At 39.7% G+C, this 25039-nt stretch overlaps 1 protein-coding gene across 4 annotated transcripts in view; it reads right to left on the bottom strand.

Annotated features, from left to right (window-relative positions):
- Positions 1–25039, bottom strand: part of LOC136875821 (zinc finger protein OZF) — an 88788-nt gene that overhangs the window by 3618 nt on the left and 60131 nt on the right. For all 4 annotated transcript variants that reach the window (XM_067149443.2, XM_067149444.2, XM_067149442.2 and 1 more), the window contains exons 3-4: positions 6371–6472; positions 920–975 (exon numbers count right to left, since the gene is read on the bottom strand). In XM_067149443.2, coding sequence (XP_067005544.2) covers positions 920–975; positions 6371–6472 — 158 coding nt within the window. The remainder of the gene's footprint in view (positions 1–919; positions 976–6370; positions 6473–25039) is intronic.

Raw genomic sequence — 25039 nt, 5'->3', positions numbered from 1 at the left:
ATTGCAACCTAGAGGCTGTTGTCTGTCATTTAAATATGAAATAAGTATGTTCTAACAAGATAAAATATCAAGTGAATTGATAATACTTTTGGTCTTCTTTGCAGAAGGCGGTATAAGTATACACATAATGAAATGAATCAGAAATAGGTGCATGCTTAGCAAAATAGCACCGAGGTTGGCCTGGCGAATGCCCCGTAAAGGCACGCACATGATGGCACGTTCAATCACGGCCAAATTCAGGGCCATACAAATGGGCAATTCCATCTCCAAAATTGTGCATGCAATTGGGCCTTTTTTTAAGAATTTTCTAAGATCTCCAGTGTTCTACTAGGTTTCTAGCCCCATTTCATGAAAAACATATTTTCTAACACAACATCACCTCATTTATGTGCAATGTTTTAACATAACACTGCTTCTTTGAAAATGGTACCAAGAAAACTGGCTGTGATTTTAACAAGGATCAATCATTTTATGTATGTACATACATGTCATTCAAGTCTTTTCTAGGGACATTAATTTTGAGTCATTCTCATGAAGGTTCATATGTTTTTAATATACATTTTATATATGTCTTTTAGTTCATAACAGAATGATTATTCTTTACCACTGTTCATCAGCTTTAAACAAGCCAAGACACATACTGACCAATTGTAACTCATCATAAGTAATACAAGTATTGATAAGGTTTCATAATTATCATTCAAGGTTAAGATTTTTTCTCCAATGGACTCAAACTGGCTAACTAAAATGCCTGACCATAAAACCATAATGCCTCAACAATTATGACAACCAGGTGGGCTTACTTGAAGATACAGATTTGGAAAGAACAATCAAAACAAGTGAGAGTTTTGGATACAAGAAACGCAGCAATTATCAGAGGAGTTATTAAAACAATGAGATTTAATGGCCTGTCACTTACTCATTTGAAAGAGTGATGTCATCATGCTCTTCATTGTCAGTTTCATTCTTGTCATCCTGCAAGAAGAAGAGGGACTTTTATATTGCCTGGGATCTCTCAACACAAAAATAAACTATGTAATCTGATTATCGCCTTCGAATTCTGAAATGAGTGCTACCTGGATGTTCGTTACATGGAAAGGGAAGAACAAAAACATTAGACTACACTCTAATTACTGGAATTTACAGTTTCAGAAAAACTAAATTATATTAATAATACTAAACATTAAAGCTCCATGCTCATTTACAAGGTTATAACTCTTATCTAACTTCTGATGCTATACAAAGCATTTTATCTATAATTTTGTCAGTTCCTTACCATAAAAAATTGTTATCAGTAAATAAATATAATGCAAGCCAACATTCTGCACATTACTCTATCAACCATACAAACAATGGCTTTAATTCTGACACTAGAACAAGCAAATGTAAACAGTCTATAAGAAATCACATTCTTATTTAACAAAGAAATGACACAAACATGCAAGTAAAAATTACTTTTTGCCGACTCTTTCCTCAAGTATCAACTCTGGGCATAACTGTTTGCAATGTGTTCTATTATTATTTGTCCTATCAGTATATAAGATGCAAAAATAGATTAATGAAAAATATATACAGTAAAACCTCATTAATTCGAAGTTGTTGGGACTAAAAGATTAGACTTCTGATTACGCGATTTCGAATTAACCGCCAATTCGTAATTAAGAAGTGCCAACCCTTGCCATGTTACAAAATATTCTAAGGCAATGAAAGAAAGAAAGAAACAAAGAAAGAAAGAAAGAAAGAAAGAAAGAAAGAAAGAAAGAAAGAAAGAAAGAATGAATGAAAGAAAGAAAGAAAAAGAAAACAAGCACGATTCAATAACGAGGAGAAATCTGTGCTGGCTCAGATGTGCAAGTGCTTTATTCATTGGATTATTGTACTGTATGCATTTTAGATGCCATGAACTTACAAAGAAAGTCCTCAATGCCCTTAAAACATTGTGGCTAATCGAACTTTCCTATGACGAGGGGAGAAAGTGTCTCGCATCCTTCTGCATGATAACACAATACAGCCACTCTATTGCACCATGGCACTTCTCTCGTACTTGGGAGATGTAAACAGTTGCCGTGTCACAAAGTACCCACAGATCCATTAATGCATGTAATCACCTTCATTCACAGTTTAAAATGCCATGGAAAAAACTATTTCCGAAATGTATCCAACAAGGTGCATTTACAATGTTCAAATAATGCACTTGGATAAACCATTGACAAACGTAACCTCACACAACGAAAGAAAAAAACCACACGATTCAAAGACGAGGATAAATTATGCTGGTTCCCCTGTGCAAATGCATTTTATTATGGATTACTTTACTGTTTGCATTTTTAGATGCTTTGTACATGCACGGAATGTGCCCGACGCCCTTACAACATTGTGGCTCTACGATGGGAGAGTACAATGACCGGCTGCCACTTTCTCCTATAAGACTGTGCAGTTTCATCGGCAATGACAATATCGTCAACTGTCGGCATTGCCAGTGTCAATGCCTGCTGGCTGATATCCTTAAAAATGTTGAATACAAAAGAATTCTGATTTCACTCTAACTTAACAATTATGAAGCACACTGCAGACACACCGAACTGTGTGAAAGTGCAGAAAGCTACCCCTGCACATTCTGCAAGACGCGTTCTATCATGATGCGGATAAATTTTGAATTTAAATTACTCTGTAACATACTATTTTTTTACTGTAAAGGCAATTTCTAATTAAAAGTCTGATTTTCGGTAATGGGGCCGACATTGTACTTCAAATTACAAATTATCTGTATTTTGAATTAAACAATTTAAATAATATGCAGAACCGTATCTCATGTTTCTGGGAACAAGAGCTTCTTTGTATTAGGCAGAATTTTGAATTAACCAATTTTGAATTATGGAGGTTCTACTGTGGAAATGCGGCTCTCTGTGTGTTGTATCTGAACAAGCAGGTTCTAGTTAGTTTCATCCTACCTAACTAGTCGTTAGCTTGGTACACACACCAACAAACACTCCCTCGTAAGGTTAAAAGTTTTTATTGAAGCAACTGATGAACATTACAGACTTAAAAGTTTTCTAATCTGTCATCAAAACTAATGAAACATTAAGAAAAGAAAACATTAAATTAATAACAGAATGACGTTTTATTCCCGAGTGAACATCACATTCCATCAAGTAATTTTTATTACACATGTACAATTTCAATGTGTGGACATGTTATTGACTGAGAATGGGTGATTATAATGACCAAGAATAAACAATCTTACGTAAAACTTCTGTCTTCAATGTCTTTACAATATTTTGTGAACTTACTGCACACTGCCTATTCTTCTCACAGCAGAGATACTTGACTTTGAATATAGACCGTGCAACGTTTCCTCACCACACTACTGTAGTGCCAATAGCAATACGAGTGCATCTCTTGGAGTGTGGCTGCGCAGCGCTATTCTGATGAGAATGCGTGCTCAACACAACCGGAGTCAAGCAGAGGGTTCGTAACTTTGTTGATGGAAAATATAGCAACACACTGTGTTTTCCATCATATTATACAGACACTAGCTGTTACTTGTTCCTCGGTACTGCACTAAGACCTTCACTGAAAACTTGCATTTCATTCACCCCAGAACCTGTTTGTAAACCACGTTTCTGGCTTTGCCTTTTGGGACAGCTGGCATGGAACTCTACATGTGACAAACAGTTCTCTTTTAAGTAAAAAAATAGGGTTTCTTTATTTTGAAAGGAGATTCGAAGTACCAATTTTCATGTCTGTAACATGTTTGGTTTTTGTGATATATTGTAGGTAATCTTGCTGCTGTAAGGATCCTGGAGCTGACGTTGCCATGGCTACGGCAGTTCATTTCTTTATCCGATTCCTAGAGCAGGGGTGGTGTGGTGCCAATATCTCCATAATGGTTGGCTTTAGGGCCTTAATACATAGTTTTCAGGCCCATAGGGCTAACCAAATTTTCTTCTTCACATCAAGAGGCTTAAATTAAGCTTTGTTTTGTACTTGTACGACAAATTCGATATTTCGCCTATGTTAGTCTGGTATTTTTATAACTCCCTGCATTGCCCCTCCCCCCCCCCCTCAAATTGTTTTGAAAGAAAAATATAGCCTATAGCTATAGAATTAGTTCCTGAGATTAGCCAAACAAAGCTCTTCTCCTACAACATATCTCCAGGGGTAGAATGCACCATTTTACATCGGAATGACTCACAGTACAGTTATTGTGATGAATGATCCATATTCTTATCGTGTTTCCAAGCAATTCAGAGTGTTCAATGTCAAGGGTGACCCTGGTCAATTGTCAAGTCTGGATGCTGTTATGCAAGCTATTTTCTACTAGTTTTCAATCTTGCATTATTTTTAACATACCGGAAAATTAAAGATTATGTATTAACTAAGTAAAACCTGAAAAGAAAATGGCCTCCACTTTAAAAAATGATTGTATATTCCCACCAAGTCAACTTTCATTTGATTGAATTTCATTTGAATTCCAGCTGAGAAAATTCTCATCCCAGTGTTCTGTAGGCCTATAGAAGGAGCCTAGACGACTGGGCTGGTTCCCATTAGTAAGCAGTCCTTTGTTTATTTATTCCAACATCATTCCTGTTAAGCCTTTTCAAATAAAGTTCTAAAATATCCAATAAAACGATGGTGTACGAAGCTGCTGTTGTCTCTGCATTACTGAACTGATATGAAACATGGGCTCTAACCACCGTCACATCAAGAAACTGGAATGTTTGAGATCATCATGAATATCAAATGGGAGGATTATGTAACCAATGTTGCAGTTCTTGAAAGGGCACAGATGAACAATATAGAAGCCTCCGTCATCAGTCACCGGCTCAGATGGATTGGACAGGTCGAACGCATGAGTGACAAGAAACTGTTTATGTTGGATCCACCTTGTGAACAAAAAACGTGAAGATCTTCAATTTATTTAGGTATTCTCATTTCAATTCATTAAAATAATAAACTTTATGTAATGATCATTTTCATAATTGGTTTCTTTATTCATGATATGCTGAATCCTCCTTTAAAATGTATGAAAACTAAAGATAGTGTCATATTGTTCATTCCCTGAATTGACATCACTGAGGAAGGGAATGGATATTTTCCCTGAATCATGTATGATAAGTAAAGTGTGTTGACAAAGTGGACCCACCATAAACTATTTTAAATAGATTCACACAGTGGGTGCAGTGCCCCTCTGAAACGCTACAAGGATCAGCTCATGAAGAGCACAAACAAGGACACCAGTACTTGGCACTCACTTCCACTGCCCTCCAGCAGTTTCAAACACGTTCACCCCCCACGACTCTCAGGTGTACCAAATTTGGCTGCAAGTTCTATGCAAGGATTGACTTGTTGAGCCATCAATGTCACCTGCACAAAGCAGACTAAATACGAACTTTAGGTGAAAAACGTATACTCGGATAGGAGTAACAGCTGATGACAATCTAAAATTTAGTTCCAAAGAGGGAGGCAAAATTTAATTGCACCAATTGCAAATATTTAATTATTCAAACTGTTTAGGCTTCTTCAATCGTGAAATAATCACGCTATGGTGACAGAGGTAATTTTACAACTTGAACACTTTCATATTCAAAACATTAAATTATGTCTCTCTTCCGGGACCTTAAAATTTGATATTAATGCCAACAGAAGGCGTTTGTAGAACTGGAGGTGGTGCACTGTCGGAGAAAGGAGGCTTGTAGTGGTGTCTAGTCAACCACGTCGTGGAAAGGGGTGGCACCCACTGCTACACTGACATTTCTTTCGCATGGAGCTGGAATATTGCCAACCTTGCGAGCGCTCGATGCAATGTACAGCATATTTCAAGAAGTGCATTACGAGTAAAGATAACTTTTTTGGGAGAAGTAATGATTACAAATACAAGCCCCCCCCCCAGTGCCCATGATTGTCAAGCGTGTACAGACTGACACCCTGGTTTGAGGCTCGTTGGTTAAGAAAATATTCACTATCAAAACATTGGCGGGTCAAAAGCCTGAGTTCAAATCCAAACCTTTCCAGAATGTTCTGTCTGATGGAGATGTTAAGCTTTAACACTCTCCCTTTCTGCTATCATATGTCATTCATTTTGTTTCATTAACTCGACTGATGAGCTTGATGTCAGGAAGGGCATCCAATCATAAATACTCACTATGAAAATTTATCTCACTTCATATCAGACCCCGTAAAGAAATGGGAGAAGAGTTGGATACACAATAATTACTCATTAAGTATTCATTGTAATTAATTTGATTAATTTTGCTTTCAAACTCTGATAAGCAGATATATCTTTCCATTATCTTTGGTAAAATATTACAACGAACTGTTTTGACAAATGCCATAGAACTATTTCAAACCAAAACGGAAGTCAAGGAACCTGAGTTCTTTCGTCCTCCTCCAAGCTTGGGTCAGGAAACACATGGTCAGGTTCAACCTCTATCTCCTCTGGTTTATCAGTGGTTAACTGAACAACTGCTTCCTGAAAATGAAACACAAAAATGTAATTCACTTAATGTACAAGTTGTAGCAGGTTATTAAAAAGAAAACAAATGTTTTATAGCTATCAGATTTTCACTGTTGTCTCCTAAATTATTTGGACACATTTGTACAGGTTTAACCAGTTAGAAAACTGGTTTCATCTGATGAAGCAGTGATCCCAGGACTGAATTTTACTACAGATACTCCCCTGATGGCAAACTATGAGAGTCTCTTTTTTTGTCTGTGTAGCAGAGAAAGGAAGATAACTGTTAAACAGAAAATCTGAGCAGATGCTGGGCAGATAGCATCATGGGTAAGTGTAATATCTCAAGTATTTATTGGATTAAGAAATAAATTATTAAGTAGAAGCAAACCATAAAATACAGTAATCAAAGGTGAAGTGCAAGCTACTTGAATTAGCTACCTTGGTGCTAGGCAACCCTTGTTCATGTCTGTCCACATTTTGAGGAATAACAAGCAGAATATTTTGTACCTAAGGGAAGTAGTGAGGCAAAACAAACAAAAAACTACAGAAGAGGCTATTTTAGTGGAGTGAGGGGGCAAACCTCAGTACTTCTTACCACACATGTGTGTCGAGAGATGATAATCATTTAAAATGTTCTTTCTCCTGCAGTGGCAGACTGATCAACGGCGTCACTAGTGTGATGTTCCAACGGTCGTCACCAGCACGATGATGGGCTGACAAGCAAACAGACGACTTTTAATGAACGGAATATGTAAGAGATTTGTTGTCGCAGTCAGTTTTGTAAATATAAATTGTTCATGCTGCATCATGGCAAAGTTAGTTTTATTATTAACTAAAACAGGCCTGGAAATGCATGTTTTTTATGGTTTGTCTTATAGGAGAGATCACTACGTTTTAATTTATCGTACATACTAACTTACTTGTGTATATCTTGTATAAGGGGCTTAGCTCCCATGTTAAAGATCAAATCGGGAAGCTAGAAAATAGAAGGCCATGCCGAGAGAGCTAAGAAAGTATTGAGACACTGGTCATGAATATAGATAATGGGATTAATGCAGTGACTGAGAAACAGTCGAGGAAGTAAAATATGTGCACGTTGAAATACGCCCGCTGGTGGCAATTTAACAGTGTTTTTGTTGTTTGCGTCTGGCTGAGGGAAGAAACTCCAGCTGTTGTCGAATCATTTAGAGGGACATTGTGTGGAATTTAGCCTGACCTTGTCCTGTCAGCAAGCAAGAGGAAATCTGGGTTCTGAACCAAAGAGCACCTTGTACAATTAGGAAGGGATGTCATAACTATGATAGTCATCACTTCGACTAAAGACGAAGCCCAGTTGACGATCCGAGGGTTTGTTACTGGTGTGCCTATTCTCAAGATGAGATTTCCATTCTTATTGCAATGTACTTGCACAGATTTCCAAGTAATTTATGGAACTGTTTGCGTTCTTGTATTTGTTGACTTGTTCGACTCATTTTGTTGTTCGGTTGCTGGCACTTGAAGGGTGTGGGTTCACTCCCATCCGTGCTGTTATGGCCGCGACCACAACGTTGAGAATCTGTGTCTTTTTGGGGGGTTACAGGGACAATCCCATATCTGTAGTGAACTTACTTGTGTCAATAATTGTCCATGCCTGTATAAACCAGGAGAAGTTTCTCTGTGTTATGTAAAACACATTGTTCATTAATAGTCTCCTTATCCCGAGAGTCAATGACAGATGGCTGTGTGGCTATTTCAAAGTGATTCATATTTCTTTTATTACTTGCATTTGAGTTCCTTATCTTAGATTAATAAAATAGATGTGATCCCTTACTGCAATATAGTTCTCATTCACAGTTATGTGCACTGATTCTTGTCCTTGCAGAATAAGTTTTAGTTAGATTCAGAGGGCCATTCAGATGGGCCATGAACCTGACGCAAAGAAGGGCTTAATCAGGCATAATTCATGACAGGTAGAAGGATACATTACATACAAATTCATAATAGAATGCTATAAATTTCAATATTCAGTCTGCAAGCCTTTGCAAATTAAGTGTTAACTTCATAATCCTTCATTAGCCATCATGCTCAGTTTTGTCATAGGCCAAGCTGCTTGCAACATTTCCTCCAACCCACTGACACTGCAGGTGTGGCCCTATTGCTATTCCTAACAGCACTTACACTTATTGTGTGAGGCAGAAAGCGAAGAGGGACCTCTTGTCGGAGAAGTAACACTTTCAGTACGAGCAAATTAAATACATATTGGATTATAATAGTCTGCTTCTTTCTCTGCAGCTGATATTGATTTCAAAAGTGATTGGAACCGAAATGAACTTGATAAAAATGTTAAAAGCAATGAATGTCGGCTTCTGAAAAAGAGACAACTTGTCGTTATGGGAAAATAAAATTACCCCTTTCTAAACCTCGCTGCTGCATATGCATTGCTTCACAAAATAGCCTCTCCTGAGTTCTACCGGCATATTAGGGATCTCGGAAGAGCGTTGTATGAAAGACGAAGGTTTCCTGATTAGAGTAATGCCTGGCACAGCAAGATATCCCTTTTCGTCTGAGAGGTATACAGTAAATCATGCCTGCCACAACAAGATGTGAGAGGTATACAGTAAATAATGCCTGCCACAACATGATGTGAGAGGTATACAGTAAACAATACCTGCCACAACAAGATGTGAGAGGTATACAGTAAACAATGCCTGCCATAACAAGATATCCCTTTTCGTCTGAGAGGTATACAGTAAACAATACCTGCCACAACGAGATGTGAGAGGTATACAGTAAACAATACCTGCCATAACAAGATGTGAGAGGTATACAGTAAATAATGCCTGCCATAACAAGATGTGAGAGGTATACAGTAAACAATACCTGCCACAACGAGATGTGAGAGGTATACAGTAAACAATACCTGCCACAACAAGATGTGAGAGGTATACAGTAAACAATACCTGCCACAACGAGATGTGAGAGGTATACAGTAAACAATACCTGCCACAACAAGATGTGAGAGGTATACAGTAAACAATACCTGCCATAACAAGATGTGAGAGGTATACAGTAAACAATACCTGCCACAACAAGATGTGAGAGGTATACAGTAAACAATACCTGCCACAACAAGATGTGAGAGGTATACAGTAAACAATACCTGCCATAACAAGATGTGAGAGGTATACAGTAAATAATGCCTGCCATAACAAGATGTGAGAGGTATACAGTAAACAATACCTGCCATAACAAGATGTGAGAGGTATACAGTAAACAATGCCTGCCACAACAAGATGTGAGAGGTATAAAGTAAATAATACCTGCCACAACAAGATGTGAGAGGTATACAGTAAACAATACCTGCCATAACAAGATGTGAGAGGTATACAGTAAACAATACCTGCCATAACAAGATGTGAGAGGTATACAGTAAACAATACCTGCCATAACAAGATGTGAGAGGTATACAGTAAACAATAGCTGCCATAACAAGATGTGAGAGGTATACAGTAAACAATACCTGCCACAACAAGATGTGAGAGGTATACAGTAAACAATACCTGCCACAACGAGATGTGAGAGGTATACAGTAAACAATACCTGCCATAACAAGATATCCCTTTTCGTCTGAGAGGTATACAGTAAACAATACCTGCCACAACGAGATGTGAGAGGTATACAGTAAACAATACCTGCCATAACAAGATGTGAGAGGTATACAGTAAACAATACCTGCCACAACGAGATGTGAGAGGTATACAGTAAACAATACCTGCCACAACAAGATGTGAGAGGTATACAGTAAACAATACCTGCCACAACGAGATGTGAGAGGTATACAGTAAACAATACCTGCCACAACCAGATGTGAGAGGTATACAGTAAACAATACCTGCCACAACGAGATGTGAGAGGTATACAGTAAACAATACCTGCCACAACGAGATGTGAGAGGTATACAGTAAACAATACCTGCCATAACAAGATGTGAGAGGTATACAGTAAACAATACCTGCCACAACGAGATGTGAGAGGTATACAGTAAACAATACCTGCCACAACGAGATGTGAGAGGTATACAGTAAACAATACCTGCCACAACATGATGTGAGAGGTATACAGTAAACAATACCTGCCACAACAAGATGTGAGAGGTATACAGTAAACAATGCCTGCCACAACAAGATGTGAGAGGTATAAAGTAAATAATACCTGCCACAACGAGATGTGAGAGGTATACAGTAAACAATACCTGCCACAACGAGATGTGAGAGGTATACAGTAAACAATACCTGCCATAACAAGATGTGAGAGGTATACAGTAAACAATACCTGCCACAACGAGATGTGAGAGGTATACAGTAAACAATACCTGCCACAACATGATGTGAGAGGTATACAGTAAACAATACCTGCCACAACAAGATGTGAGAGGTATACAGTAAACAATGCCTGCCACAACAAGATGTGAGAGGTATAAAGTAAATAATACCTGCCACAACGAGATGTGAGAGGTATACAGTAAATAATGCCTGCCATAACAAGATGTGAGAGGTATACAGTAAACAATACCTGCCATAACAAGATGTGAGAGGTATACAGTAAACAATACCTGCCATAACCAGATGTGAGAGGTATACAGTAAACAATACCTGCCACAACGAGATGTGAGAGGTATACAGTAAACAATACCTGCCACAACAAGATGTGAGAGGTATACAGTAAACAATACCCGCCACAACAAGATGTGAGAGGTATACAGTAAATAATGCCTGCCACAACAAGATGTGAGAGGTATACAGTAAACAATACCTGCCATAACAAGATGTGAGAGGTATACAGTAAACAATACCTGCCATAACCAGATGTGAGAGGTATACAGTAAACAATACCTGCCATAACAAGATGTGAGAGGTATACAGTAAACAATACCTGCCATAACAAGATGTGAGAGGTATACAGTAAACAATAGCTGCCATAACAAGATGTGAGAGGTATACAGTAAACAATACCTGCCACAACAAGATGTGAGAGGTATACAGTAAACAATACCTGCCACAACGAGATGTGAGAGGTATACAGTAAACAATACCTGCCATAACAAGATATCCCTTTTCGTCTGAGAGGTATACAGTAAACAATACCTGCCACAACGAGATGTGAGAGGTATACAGTAAACAATACCTGCCATAACAAGATGTGAGAGGTATACAGTAAACAATACCTGCCACAACAAGATGTGAGAGGTATACAGTAAACAATACCTGCCACAACAAGATGTGAGAGGTATACAGTAAACAATACCTGCCACAACAAGATGTGAGAGGTATACAGTAAACAATACCTGCCACAACGAGATGTGAGAGGTATACAGTAAACAATACCTGCCATAACAAGATATCCCTTTTCGTCTGAGAGGTATACAGTAAACAATACCTGCCACAACGAGATGTGAGAGGTATACAGTAAACAATACCCGCCACAACAAGATGTGAGAGGTATACAGTAAATAATGCCTGCCACAACATGATGTGAGAGGTATACAGTAAACAATACCCGCCACAACAAGATGTGAGAGGTATACAGTAAACAATACCTGCCACAACAAGATGTGAGAGGTATACAGTAAACAATACCTGCCACAACAAGATGTGAGAGGTATACAGTAAACAATACCTGCCACAACGAGATGTGAGAGGTATACAGTAAACAATACCTGCCACAACAAGATGTGAGAGGTATACAGTAAACAATACCTGCCACAACGAGATGTGAGAGGTATACAGTAAACAATACCTGCCATAACAAGATATCCCTTTTCGTCTGAGAGGTATACAGTAAACAATACCTGCCACAACGAGATGTGAGAGGTATACAGTAAACAATACCTGCCATAACAAGATGTGAGAGGTATACAGTAAACAATACCTGCCACAACGAGATGTGAGAGGTATACAGTAAACAATACCTGCCACAACAAGATGTGAGAGGTATACAGTAAACAATACCTGCCACAACAAGATGTGAGAGGTATACAGTAAACAATACCTGCCACAACAAGATGTGAGAGGTATACAGTAAACAATACCTGCCACAACGAGATGTGAGAGGTATACAGTAAACAATACCTGCCATAACAAGATATCCCTTTTCGTCTGAGAGGTATACAGTAAACAATACCTGCCACAACGAGATGTGAGAGGTATACAGTAAACAATACCCGCCACAACAAGATGTGAGAGGTATACAGTAAATAATGCCTGCCACAACATGATGTGAGAGGTATACAGTAAACAATACCCGCCACAACAAGATGTGAGAGGTATACAGTAAACAATACCTGCCACAACGAGATGTGAGAGGTATACAGTAAACAATACCTGCCACAACAAGATGTGAGAGGTATACAGTAAACAATACCTGCCATAACAAGATGTGAGAGGTATACAGTAAACAATACCTGCCACAACAAGATGTGAGAGGTATACAGTAAACAATACCTGCCACAACAAGATGTGAGAGGTATACAGTAAACAATACCTGCCACAACAAGATGTGAGAGGTATACAGTAAACAATACCTGCCACAACATGATGTGAGAGGTATACAGTAAACAATACCTGCCATAACAAGATGTGAGAGGTATACAGTAAACAATACCTGCCACAACAAGATGTGAGAGGTATACAGTAAACAATACCTGCCACAACAAGATGTGAGAGGTATACAGTAAACAATACCTGCCACAACAAGATGTGAGAGGTATACAGTAAACAATACCCGCCACAACAAGATGTGAGAGGTATACAGTAAACAATGCCTGACACAACAAGATGTGAGAGGTATACAGTAAACAATGCCTGACACAACAAGATGTGAGAGGTATACAGTAAACAATACCTGCTATAACAAGATGTGAGAGGTATACAGTAAACAATACCTGCCACAACAAGATGTGAGAGGTATACAGTAAACAATACCTGCCACAACGAGATGTGAGAGGTATACAGTAAACAATACCTGCCATAACAAGATGTGAGAGGTATACAGTAAACAATACCTGCCACAACAAGATGTGAGAGGTGTACAGTAAACAATACCTGCCACAACAAGATGTGAGAGGTATACAGTAAACAATACCTGCCACAACAAGATGTGAGAGGTATACAGTAAACAATACCTGCCACACCAAGATGTGAGAGGTATACAGTAAACAATACCTGCCACAACAAGATGTGAGAGGTATACAGTAAACAATGCCTGCCACAACAAGATGTGAGAGGTATACAGTAAACAATACCTGACACAACAAGATGTGAGAGGTATACAGTAAACAATGCCTGCCACAACAAGATGTGAGAGGTATACAGTAAACAATACCTGCTATAACAAGATGTGAGAGGTATACAGTAAACAATACCTGCCATAACAAGATGTGAGAGGTATACAGTAAACAATACCTGCCACAACAAGATGTGAGAGGTATACAGTAAACAATACCTGCCACAACAAGATGTGAGAGGTATACAGTAAACAATACCTGCCACAACAAGATGTCCCTTTTCGTTTGAGAGGTTTACATAAATGCTGATGGGCATTACCAAGCTGTAGTTCTCTTTCTCCCATTCAGCATTCCCATTCCCATTCAGAACGACAGGAAACGTTTCCAGTGTCTATAGATGGCTGTTGTGAATTGTGCATCTCTAAAACTGGTGACAGCTGACGGGACGTTACCCTCGTTGAATGTTGATCAACAGCAAAAACGTGTTTACTTGTCGCAGAGTTTGAAGTTGAAAATGAGTGAATATGAAGTTGTGAAATTATTAAAAAGTACTGGCATTTGCGGCATTATCAGTGACAATGACTATCCAGTGTTTGAAGATGATTTTACTGGAAGAAGGCAAGTAGTAGTGATGAATCCAGTGGTGATGAACTGGAACCTCATAGAGAAGAGTGGGGTAACCTCTCCAATTACTCTTTATTGAGAGATCTTCCGGAGTGTGATGACGCCGCTAGGAGAATGTTATTGTTGAAATACACAAGAACCCACTCCTCATCTCCACTTTATCGCGAGAGTGTGATGACGCCGCTAGGAGAATGTTATTGTTGAAATACACAAGAACCCACTCCTCATCTCCACTTTACCTGGATCGAAGGTAATAAAAATTTATTTTTATTTGTACAATATTCCTTTTACGGTGTTGATTCTTCTTGAATGCCTTTTCCGCCAAGGATAGTTAAGGACAGGAATTGGAAGTAATTTGGCCATGGTCTATCACAGGTACCATTCAGGCGATTTCTTGGAACCGAGAATGGAAAACCGTGGAATACCAGTCCCAGGATGGCCGAGGTAGGATTTGAACCCATGCTATTCTGAACGCAATGAAGTATTAATTCATTGATGGTAAATTCGAAAATGAAACCGGCACAGCACGAGGAGAAACAATGACTCATGGAGAGGCAACAATGCAGCTGGACAAAATTATGGCCTATTTAGAATCCTTGGCTGAAGCCACACCGACAGTAAAACGTGCTGCATGCAAAGACTATACAAATGTAAAACAGAAAAAACTTACACATTATTTTGGAGCATAAAAAGTCATAAATGTAAGAGAAAAGTTCCCGTATTTTCTTGTACAACTGATGTACAAGTTACGTTATTAGATTATATAATATGTACAGTACTTGTTTTTAGTTTTGGACTTCTGATAATCCCAATCAGCTCCGGTCCGACTTAATCCGGATAAACGAGGCTCTTGTGTACAAATAAATAGAACAATGTGGTAATAATAATAATAATAATAATAATCGTATGGCCTCAGCTACCGTGTGCAGACATTTCGATTTGACGCCATCTGGCTGTCTGCTCGTCAATTTCGACGTTCCGTTTTACTCTAGGTCCGTCAGATGGCAGACAGAGTAAACCGGATCTCTCTTGGGCGTCTATGGCTGAGATTTAATTAATTTTGTCGGGTAAATACCAAATGTATCACCAGAGATCTTTTACATGCCGACATCGTACGACATGGAGTGTCGAATGGACTTTTTTCGCCCTTCAAAAATCCGACTACCTCTGCCGGGTTTGAACCCGCTATCTTGGGATCCGGAGGCCAACACTCTACCACGGATCCACACACGCAGCTAAACAATGTGGTAATAATGAGAAAGTAATAGATGAGAATGATGCCGGGAAAGACCTTCTCATAACTGATGACTGCACAAATTTAGTCAACACTTTTGATCCTGGAGATCATGCTTTAGTTTTCAACTTTTTTTTTTGTTTTGCAAGTTGCTTTACGTCGCACCGACACAGATAGGTCTTATGGCGATGATGAGACAGGAAAGGGCTAGGAGTGGAAAGGAAGCAGCCGTGGCATTAATTAAGGTACAGCCCCAGCATTTGCTTGGTGTGGAAATGGGGAAACCACGGAAAACCATCTTCAAGGTTGCCGACACTGGGGTATTTGAAGTTTTTAGAAACAGTTTGTGGATGTAAGAAAAAATGTGATAATAACTTTTCTGTTGGTCAAATATATAATTGCGCCATGAATGTGCTGAGATTGATCATTATGAAAGCAATGTTAACACATCAGATCAAGTAATTTTAACTCAACTTCAGTGTTTAACCTTAGATTCTACTTTGACATCTCGTAATCATCAAGTCAAAAGTGAGAGGAAAGAGCCACGTACCAGTTATTTTGCAAAAGGCCGGAAAGTTTGTAAAAACCACTTACATGTTTGCCCATCATATTAAATGTAAGGGACTGCAATGACTAACAAAAATATGTAATGATCCAGACCAACACGGTAATGAGTTCCTAGGATACAGAGTTTGCACATTCACAAATGATATGCCCCAGAAATGTGTATAAAGTAGGGTGTTTTCTAACATTTGGAACCAAGTCTGCCCAGAAATAGTTCTTATCAAGCCCAAATCAGATCTTTGTGCATTTTGCCAGAGGCATTTCATATCTGGAACTGCAATGGCTTTATTATATGAAGAATTTGAAAATGGAAACTAGTGAAAAAATGAAATCCCATCTACAACTTGTTTCAAAAGAAAGGGGGTTTTTATAAGGGAACTATCAAAACGTTTAAGGAAAATTTTGAACACGGTGATAAAACTTGTTCACACTACAGCTACAACATGGCCCAGCAGGTTTACATACTTCTGTTACAGCCTGGGCCTATTTATTTCTTGGTTGCATTCAGACTTGGAATATTTGGTGGTATGTGTGAAACTGTAAACAAACAAGTTAACTATCTCCAACGTTGTTGTTAGTCGTATTTTCCACAATTATTTGGAAAATTATGGCCATGCAGAAGATACAATGTTCATTCATGCTGACAATTGTGTTGGACAGAACCAGAGCAATATCTTACTTGGAGAATCTGTAATAACTTGTCTTGTCTTGGTAATTTATTGGGCTTCGCTTGGGAGCGGTATACCTAGCCACGTATCAATCTGCAATAACAACTTTGTCGTTCATGCCAGTACAACACACAAAATTTGCATATGACTGGGCATTTGAACATCTGAAGAAAAAATTTAGGAATACTTGTCTCTTCTATGCAAGAATTTGTTGATTGCATTGAGAATTCTACACCTACAAGGCATGTTAACTCAGCTGTAGGTATTGGAAATGAAAAAGGTCAAGTTTCTGCGAATGTGTATGACCGGCTAAATTTCCTGAAGAACAGTAATGTTAACAAATCACCTCACATCGATGTTAGTGTACACTGTGAAATGGACTTGGATGGAAATGAAGCATCTTTCCTCAGAACAATGGACCTGTGGGTTTTCCCAATCAACTGATTCCAGCAGGGATGACGGAGCAAAAACATCACATTATCATTATAGACTGTTATGTCCTTCAGCGTTCAGTCTGCAAGCCTCTGTCGCCACAATCCTCGATTTGCAACTAGTGTTGTGGCCTCATTTAGTTCTATACCTCTTATCTTTAAATCATTAGAAACTGAGTCTAACCATCGTCGTCTTGGTCTCCCTCTACTTGAACTGACACTAGGAACACGACGAAGACCCAGTGCGGTGGATTTGGTCAAAACTAGAAAAAAATGCAGGAACTGGACCCAGGCCTCTTACAGACAACAAACATATAAGAGACGCTAAGAAATAAAAATATACCAGTAATAAGGGCAAGAACTTAAATTTATTATGGAGAGGATATCAAAAAAGGTTGCATAGGTAAAACAAGGGGGCCAAAAATCAAATAGCTAATATTAATAATATGTGGTCCATAATCAAAATACACCAGACTCATTGATTACAGCACCTTCACACACACTTACCTTCATAAAAGACGTGACGAAAAGTTTGGAATTAGGACTTGGCATCTATATTAATTACTTGAATAGGAATTCAGGTGGGTACAAAACATCTGGTCTAAGTTTAGGGAGTAACAGCACCCAATCATAACATTCTCCATTTCAATTCCCCAGAGAAGACAAAACTCCCAACAATAAAAATCATGTCCCCCGAGAATACAATATCATTAAGTAAAAGAGCTTAAAACGGGAGAAGAGGGAAGGGTGCACCGAGCTCATTTATACTCATAAAATAAATGCAAAGAGAAAAGGTGAAGTTACCAGGGTTTCACGCCAAACAACAAAAATATGGAAAGGCAACCCGCAAAGAATATAACATATTAAACAAGAAAATAGGTAAAGAAAGCCAATGACGGCAATGTGAAACGAACAATAAATAAATTGGACACAAAATGTTTCACGGACTCAAGCGTCAGAACCACCCACGCTCACACATAGACCAAGAGGTTAGGTCGCCGAATAAAGGGACATATAAGAACGTCAACACACAGCACATAACAAAATAAACAACCGCTCACGAGCTCAGACAGTATGGACCAGAAAGTGGTCCATCTTAAAGAGACGGAGTGTCTCCAACACCAAAACACACAGTTAGCTTGTATTCATACAACACCTATAGTTGGTGGACACGAAATATACAGAACACGCGATAAAATAATACAATATGAGCTCAAGCGGTATGTTAATGAAGCGACATTAGTGAAAGGTATCGGCTGGCACACAGCAAACAATCTCCTACACACACACATAAATCCGTGTCACCTTCAGTTCTCAAAACAAACATAGTGAATCGGTAAAGGAGAATCAAAGTTAACACACGAATAAATTAGAAAAAAAAGGAATGAGAAAAACCTTTCTAACCCAACCATGGTGAGCAAAAAACGAAGCAATAATAAAACCAAGAGAAGATTAAATAAAACTAAATACCTCAATTATATAAGCAATTCACATTCTCGAAAGGCCGAGATATGTACAAACACATCTTGAATTTATTAAAATATCTTTTATATGCCACAAAGGCGACTTGGAAATCCAATCCTTCCATCTTCTCAAGTCAAAACTCTACACTACCCACCCAGAAAGATAACCCAACAAGACGGATTAGAAAAGAAATGCTTTGACCTGTGCTAACGTTGAGATTTCATCTACCGGAATGAGGAAAGATTACATAGTGGTAACAACACATGATGGGAGAGAGTAATAGTTCATAGATATTAGAGTTCGCTAGGAATGTGAAGACTTCACAAAAGGCAAACGTACCATAAAATGATATGGTGCGGTTGAAATATTCTAAGTGCCCCCTCGAAAATGAATTCTGTTTTGCTGATCAGACAAGAAGAATTCATTTTACTCGAAGGCTGTAACTTAAACTAAACGTGCGCGCACGACTACAACTAAACGTAAAGCTAAGGTAATACATGAGTACAATACAAAGGTGGGTACATATTTAAGAATGTACGTTTTCCTACAGAAACACGTGTAGACGTAAGTGTCCTATCACTAAGGTCAACACAAGGAAACGATGAAGATCAGAGTCTTTTAAGACCTTAAGTGTGTCGCAGTCCAGTAAAGCGTATAAACATGTGCATGTCGAATACGATCATACATTTTCTCCATATATTACGATTCGACTGCTGGTTTTCCTTTTGTCGTTATTAATCTGCGTTATTCATCTGATTTCATAAAGAAGATAACAGTTTTCTATTCCTGAAACAGAAAGACGTCTGAGTATACCGTTTTCTCAGGTTTACACGGTAGATGCAGAAAGCAATATGATTACTCAGTAAAAATGAAGTGAAATGTATGTTACGGTTTCCTCGGGTAATATGGTTTTAACAAGGATACATGGGCTTTGGAGAGCTCATGCGTAGCGATGTCCTCCAGCTCGACTGTTACAGGTTCCAGGAATTTGACGATTCGTTTTGGCTCGGACCATTTCTGACAGTTTCCGGCTGACATGGTCCGAGGCGGAACTGACAGGACATTTCTTATTTAAACTAGGTCTCCAACGCTAAAGGGGACCGGTTTCCTCCCCTTGTTATACCTCCGAGCCACCTTGTTCTTCGCTTTTATCAGATGATCGGAAGCTAATTTCCATTTTTCTTCCACACTCAGGTGACGGGAAGGAGCGGAGAGATAGTCGATATTCCACTGTAACGTAAGTGGATCGTTAGGGATTCTGCCCAGAAACAGTTCGGCTGGCGTGAATTGGCTGGATTCATGCACCGCGGTGTTGAAACCTAGGCTGAAAAAAGACAAACAGGCGTCCCAATGGGACTGATTATTACGGTGAAAGGCAGTTAAACATGTTTTGAGGTTACGATGGAATCTCTCGATTAGGGACGGTTGGGGGTGGTGAGGGCTAAGACGGATATGCTTAATACCCCACGAAAAACACGTATTCTGAAAACTAGAACAGGTGACAGGAGGCCCAAAAATAGCGAAGATTTGATTGGATAACAATTTAGTGGTGACGGCAGAGTTAATTTTCCAGACAGGGCATAGCCACACGAAGTTAGAAAAACCATCAATGACAGATAGGATGCCCATATGTCCGTTCCAGGATCTTACTAAAGGTCCAAAGAAATCAATAAATAGTTCCTCTCCAGGAGCGTTAGCCACATCGGCAGAATGAAATTCGACTTGAATATTTTGAGCGGGCTTGCACTTTTGACAAACGTCGCAGGTTCTGACAAACTCACAGACATCTTTGTTTAGGCTCGGCCAATAGTAATTTCGAGCGATTTTATGAAATGTTTTAAGCTGCCCAAGGTGCACTCCCAAATATGAGTCATGGTAACAATTCAGAATCATAGTCCTCAAGGCACAGGGAATGAACACTTTCGAGGACTTGTTTCGAGGACACTTATGACACAAGAGACCCTTCTTAATTTCGAAAGACTCGTAGCTGTGGTCGTTCTTGGAAATTCCGTCCATTATCTTAACACACTCATCGTCTTGCTTTTGGAATTCACCTATATTCGTCAAGCTCCAGGGGTAATTTTGAAGAACGTTGACTGAAAGATTAGAACCAGAACTACATTCAGCGTTATCGTTGGGATTTTCCACGCCATCAAACATGCGCGACAGACAGTCAGCTACGACGTTGTCTTTGCCTCTCACATGCACAACAGTAAATTTATAAGACGACAAGCGAAGTATCCAGCGGGCAGTTCTCCCTAACATTTTTACGTTAGCGCTCATCCAAGATAAGGCCTGATTATCGGTGTGAATCCAGAAATGACGGTGTTCTAGGTAGGAGTGAAACTTTTCAACACGGAGAACGACAGCCAAGCATTCTTTCTCATAAATAGAATAGCTTAATTCTGAACCATGTAGCATCTTACTGAAGTATGCAATAGGGGCCAGACTATCATTCTCTAACCTCTGGTTCAAGACGGCAGAGACTGCAATGTCATTAGCATCGCATTGAAGGACGAAGTCATTGTCGAAATCGGGACTGTGCAGGACCGGAGCCTGACAGAGGGCATCCTTGAGTTTGCTGAAAGCTTGTTCTTGAGCATCGCCCCAACAGAAACGAGTATTCTTTCTTTTCAACAGATTCAAAGGGGCAGAAATGTCAGAGAAGTTTGGGATGAACCTAGAATAGAACCCAACCATACCAAGAAATCTACGGATACTACGGACATTCTTAGGTCTAGGAAACTCGCGGATACATTTCACCCTGTCGGGGTTTACAGAGTTACCAGAATCGGAGATGATGTGTCCCAAGAACTTGATCCGTCTATTACATAAGGATACTTTCTCCGGGTTAACCGTAAAACCATGCCTTTTAGCCTTGTGAGAAATTCGCGGAGATGGGCAATGTGTTCTTCAAAGTTGTTAGAAAAGATCACGACATCATCGAGGTACGAAAACAGACAGGAGAACTTTAAGTCACTGAAGACCGTGTCAAGTATGCGGCTTAGAGCTTGACCACCAATGGAGATGCCCATAGGCATCTTATTAAACTGATACAGGCCGAAAGGAGTTGCAAAAGCAGTAAATTCGCGACAACTATGATCCAAGGGAATCTGAAAGTAAGCTGAAGTCGAAGACTGAGTAAAACTTGGCTTTCCCGAAGGACTGCAAGGCGGACTCTATCGTAGGAAGAGGGAAACTGTCGAAGATCACCTTACGGTTCAGGACCCTGTAATCAATGATTAGACGCGCTTGACCGTCTTTCTTGGGGATTAGAAAGGCAGGACTGCTGTAAGGCGACTTCGACGGCCTTATGACACCCTTATCCAGCAAATCATTGACGCACTTCCTCATGGCGGCTAGTTTAGGAGGAGAACAAGGAAAAGGAGGGATGATACGATATGAAAACTCCTTAGCACATCCTAGCTTTTCAGACAGTATATCAGGGAATTCTTCCAGGAGACTATTTAGCATGAAAGTTTGATTTTCAGACAGATCACTTAGGCCGATGTAAGATTTGTCTTCAGACAAGGAACACAGGGGCTTGTTTCTGAAGGGACTCTCAAAGGGAAAACTTTCGTTCGACCTAAAACGGAAAGCGAAGGATCGACTGATGAAGTCAATCGACAGTCCAGTAGCTGACATGAAGTCAGTACCTAGGATGAGAGGAACGGCCAAGTCTGGGACAACATTGAAATTCTAGTCCCAAGAGAGGTTATGAATTTATTTTCACGTGGGTTCGGATGCGTTTCACAGGAAATACGCGGCGACCGTCCGCAGGCACATAATTTTCAGTACAACCAGAATTACGAAGGTATTTTAATATCATACTATCGACAAAAGATTGATTGATGAAAGAACTATACGATCCGGTGTCTAAGAGAGCATACATGGCGCGTGAGCCGCAAACAGCCTTGGCCCAGGGTGAAGATGAAGGAAGTCCCCAAATTTTACGATTATGATAGTTATTCGGCACCAACGGTGGGCCATCGCTTTGGTGCGAAGCTAGTTTCCCTGGTTAGAATTGCATCGAATGAGTGCGCCAATGAGGTTATTGTCATAAAAATTAGAAATGTATTTGCTAGTTACAGTTTTTTCTGTGCTTCCTTCTTTTAATATTACGTAGGTGGATCAAAAGGTTACTTGCACTAACGCGCCGCAAAAGCGCGCTGTGTGTCACAAACTTGGGCACAGCGGAGAAAGGGACAGACACTGCCCACACATCTGTTAGGCAGTTCGCTGTGGTGTCTTGTCTAGTATTGTGTGAATAGCGGCCAAATGCAATGGCACATCAACTGGACGTTCACTCCAAATATGAGGTGCGTGCGACAATCCGATTCCTACGGGCCAAAAGGAAGAATTGCACGGACATTCATTGTGAAATTAGTGCTGTGTATGGGGAGCGGGCCATTTCCCGGCAAGGTATGGTTGTGAGGTTTGGCTCCCATATCAGAAAGGTCACATACACTATCTCGAAAGAGTACAGATAAGGTTCATGAAGTGGATTAGTTTCGTATTCCTGGGCATGCCACTCTCTTCAAGCAGTTTTGAAGAGTTTGTAAACATTCTTGGTATGAATACGCTGGCAATGCGCCGAAAGTGTGCGAACGCAATGTTAGCAATTAAATGCTTGAAGAGTAAAGTGGACAGTCCGGCTATACTGGGGTTGATGCCACCTCATGTTCCAAGCAGACGAACAAGGCAGAAATGTACATTCCACCTGCCCAAATGTAAGACGGTTGCGCATGAAAATTCTTGGCTCATGCAAGCCCTTAGGACCATAAATCAGCTGGAAGGGTCACTCGACATTTTTTACCACCCTTCCACTGCAATTCGTGAAGTTCTTCTCAAGGAAGGAACGTGATAATTTTGTAAATTATGTGAATAATCTGTATAAAACATGTGAAGATTTATATCTGCTTCTATATATATATATGTATACTATATAATTTATTTTTTAATTTAATTTTTTAATTTATTTTTTAATTTAATTTTTCTATTACATCATCTGTAATTGGGACATCCTGTAGGTGATAAATAGATATATTATATTCTATTCTATATTCTAAGTGGTGTCAGCAATTCGAAGCCGGACGCACGAATATTACGGACAACGATCGCGAAGCCAGGCCCCGTGCAAAGGTAACCGGTGTGAATGCGATCACTAGAGAGAACTGACGCAGCTGAACATGTCGTATGGCAGTGTGTTCGACGTTGTTCACGAGGACCTACCACGTCTTCTCGCCGATGAGCACAAGGGACAACGTATCCAATCCTCCCTGGCATTGCCGCAGACGGCAACGGGTTTCTGCGGCGAATCGTCACAGGCGACGAAACGTGGGTCCACCACTTCACCCCCGAAATGAAGCGAACATCAATGGAATGGGTGCACCCCTCAACACCACAACGAAAGAAGGCCAAGGTTCAACCTTCAGCCGGTAAGGCTATGGCGACAGTGTTCTTTGACATGGAGGGTTTGCTGCACGTGGAATTCATGCCGAAAGGAACGACGATCAACACGGCGTCGTATTGTCAAACGTTGCACCGGTTGCATAAAGCGATTAAAGAGAAGCTCCAAACTAGAGAACTGCTGCAGCATTTCAAGTGGGAGGTCTGGCAACATCCATCCTACAGTCCCGACCTAGCACCATGTGACTTCCATCTGTTCGGTAAGCTCAAAACGGGGCTCGGTGGTCAACATTTCCAGACCGAAGAGGAGGTGAAGGCCACTGTCTCCGAGTAGTTGCAGACCGCTGCAGGAAATTTCTATGCATCCGGCATGGACAAGTTGGTTGTGTGTTCGCAGAAATGTTTGCAGTCTCTTGGAAACTATGTAGAAAAATGGCGTTACAGTCGTGTTGCTGTTGTATAGGTGGTGTAATAAATGGCCATAACCGGGAAGTGCAACTTACTTTCTGATCTGCCCTCGTACTAGTGTTAGTTTTAAAATTGTTATCATGATCATTTATATTGTCATGTTGTACATTTTATTACTATCTCCATATTTGCTATTAGTACTACGTTATTTTAAAACAGATTTGTATGTTAATTATTTTAAATGTTGTTAGAGAGGGCCTTCAGCCCTAACTTCGCCACGAATTACTTACTTTAGTTTCTATAAAAGTATTTATTTAGTCACTGTGTTTTTTCATCCTTCACGGCTCTTCTTTTATCCCTTTTTATTTCTGTCAGGCATCCACTAGCAGCACATTGTTAGGATCTTGTCCATTTCAACCTTAGTGTCATTTTATCACAACTTTGTACAGAAATGTAGAAGGTCTACTTAACACTGTGCTCAACAGAAACAAATATTCATACAACTCTTCCTTAAGGGAA

This window comes from Anabrus simplex, chromosome 6, assembly GCF_040414725.1.
Source record: "Anabrus simplex isolate iqAnaSimp1 chromosome 6, ASM4041472v1, whole genome shotgun sequence".
In the NCBI taxonomy this organism is placed as follows: domain Eukaryota; kingdom Metazoa; phylum Arthropoda; class Insecta; order Orthoptera; family Tettigoniidae; genus Anabrus; species Anabrus simplex.
The sequence above is the reverse complement of the archived record's forward strand: the minus strand, read 5'-3'. Positions and strand labels throughout refer to the sequence as shown.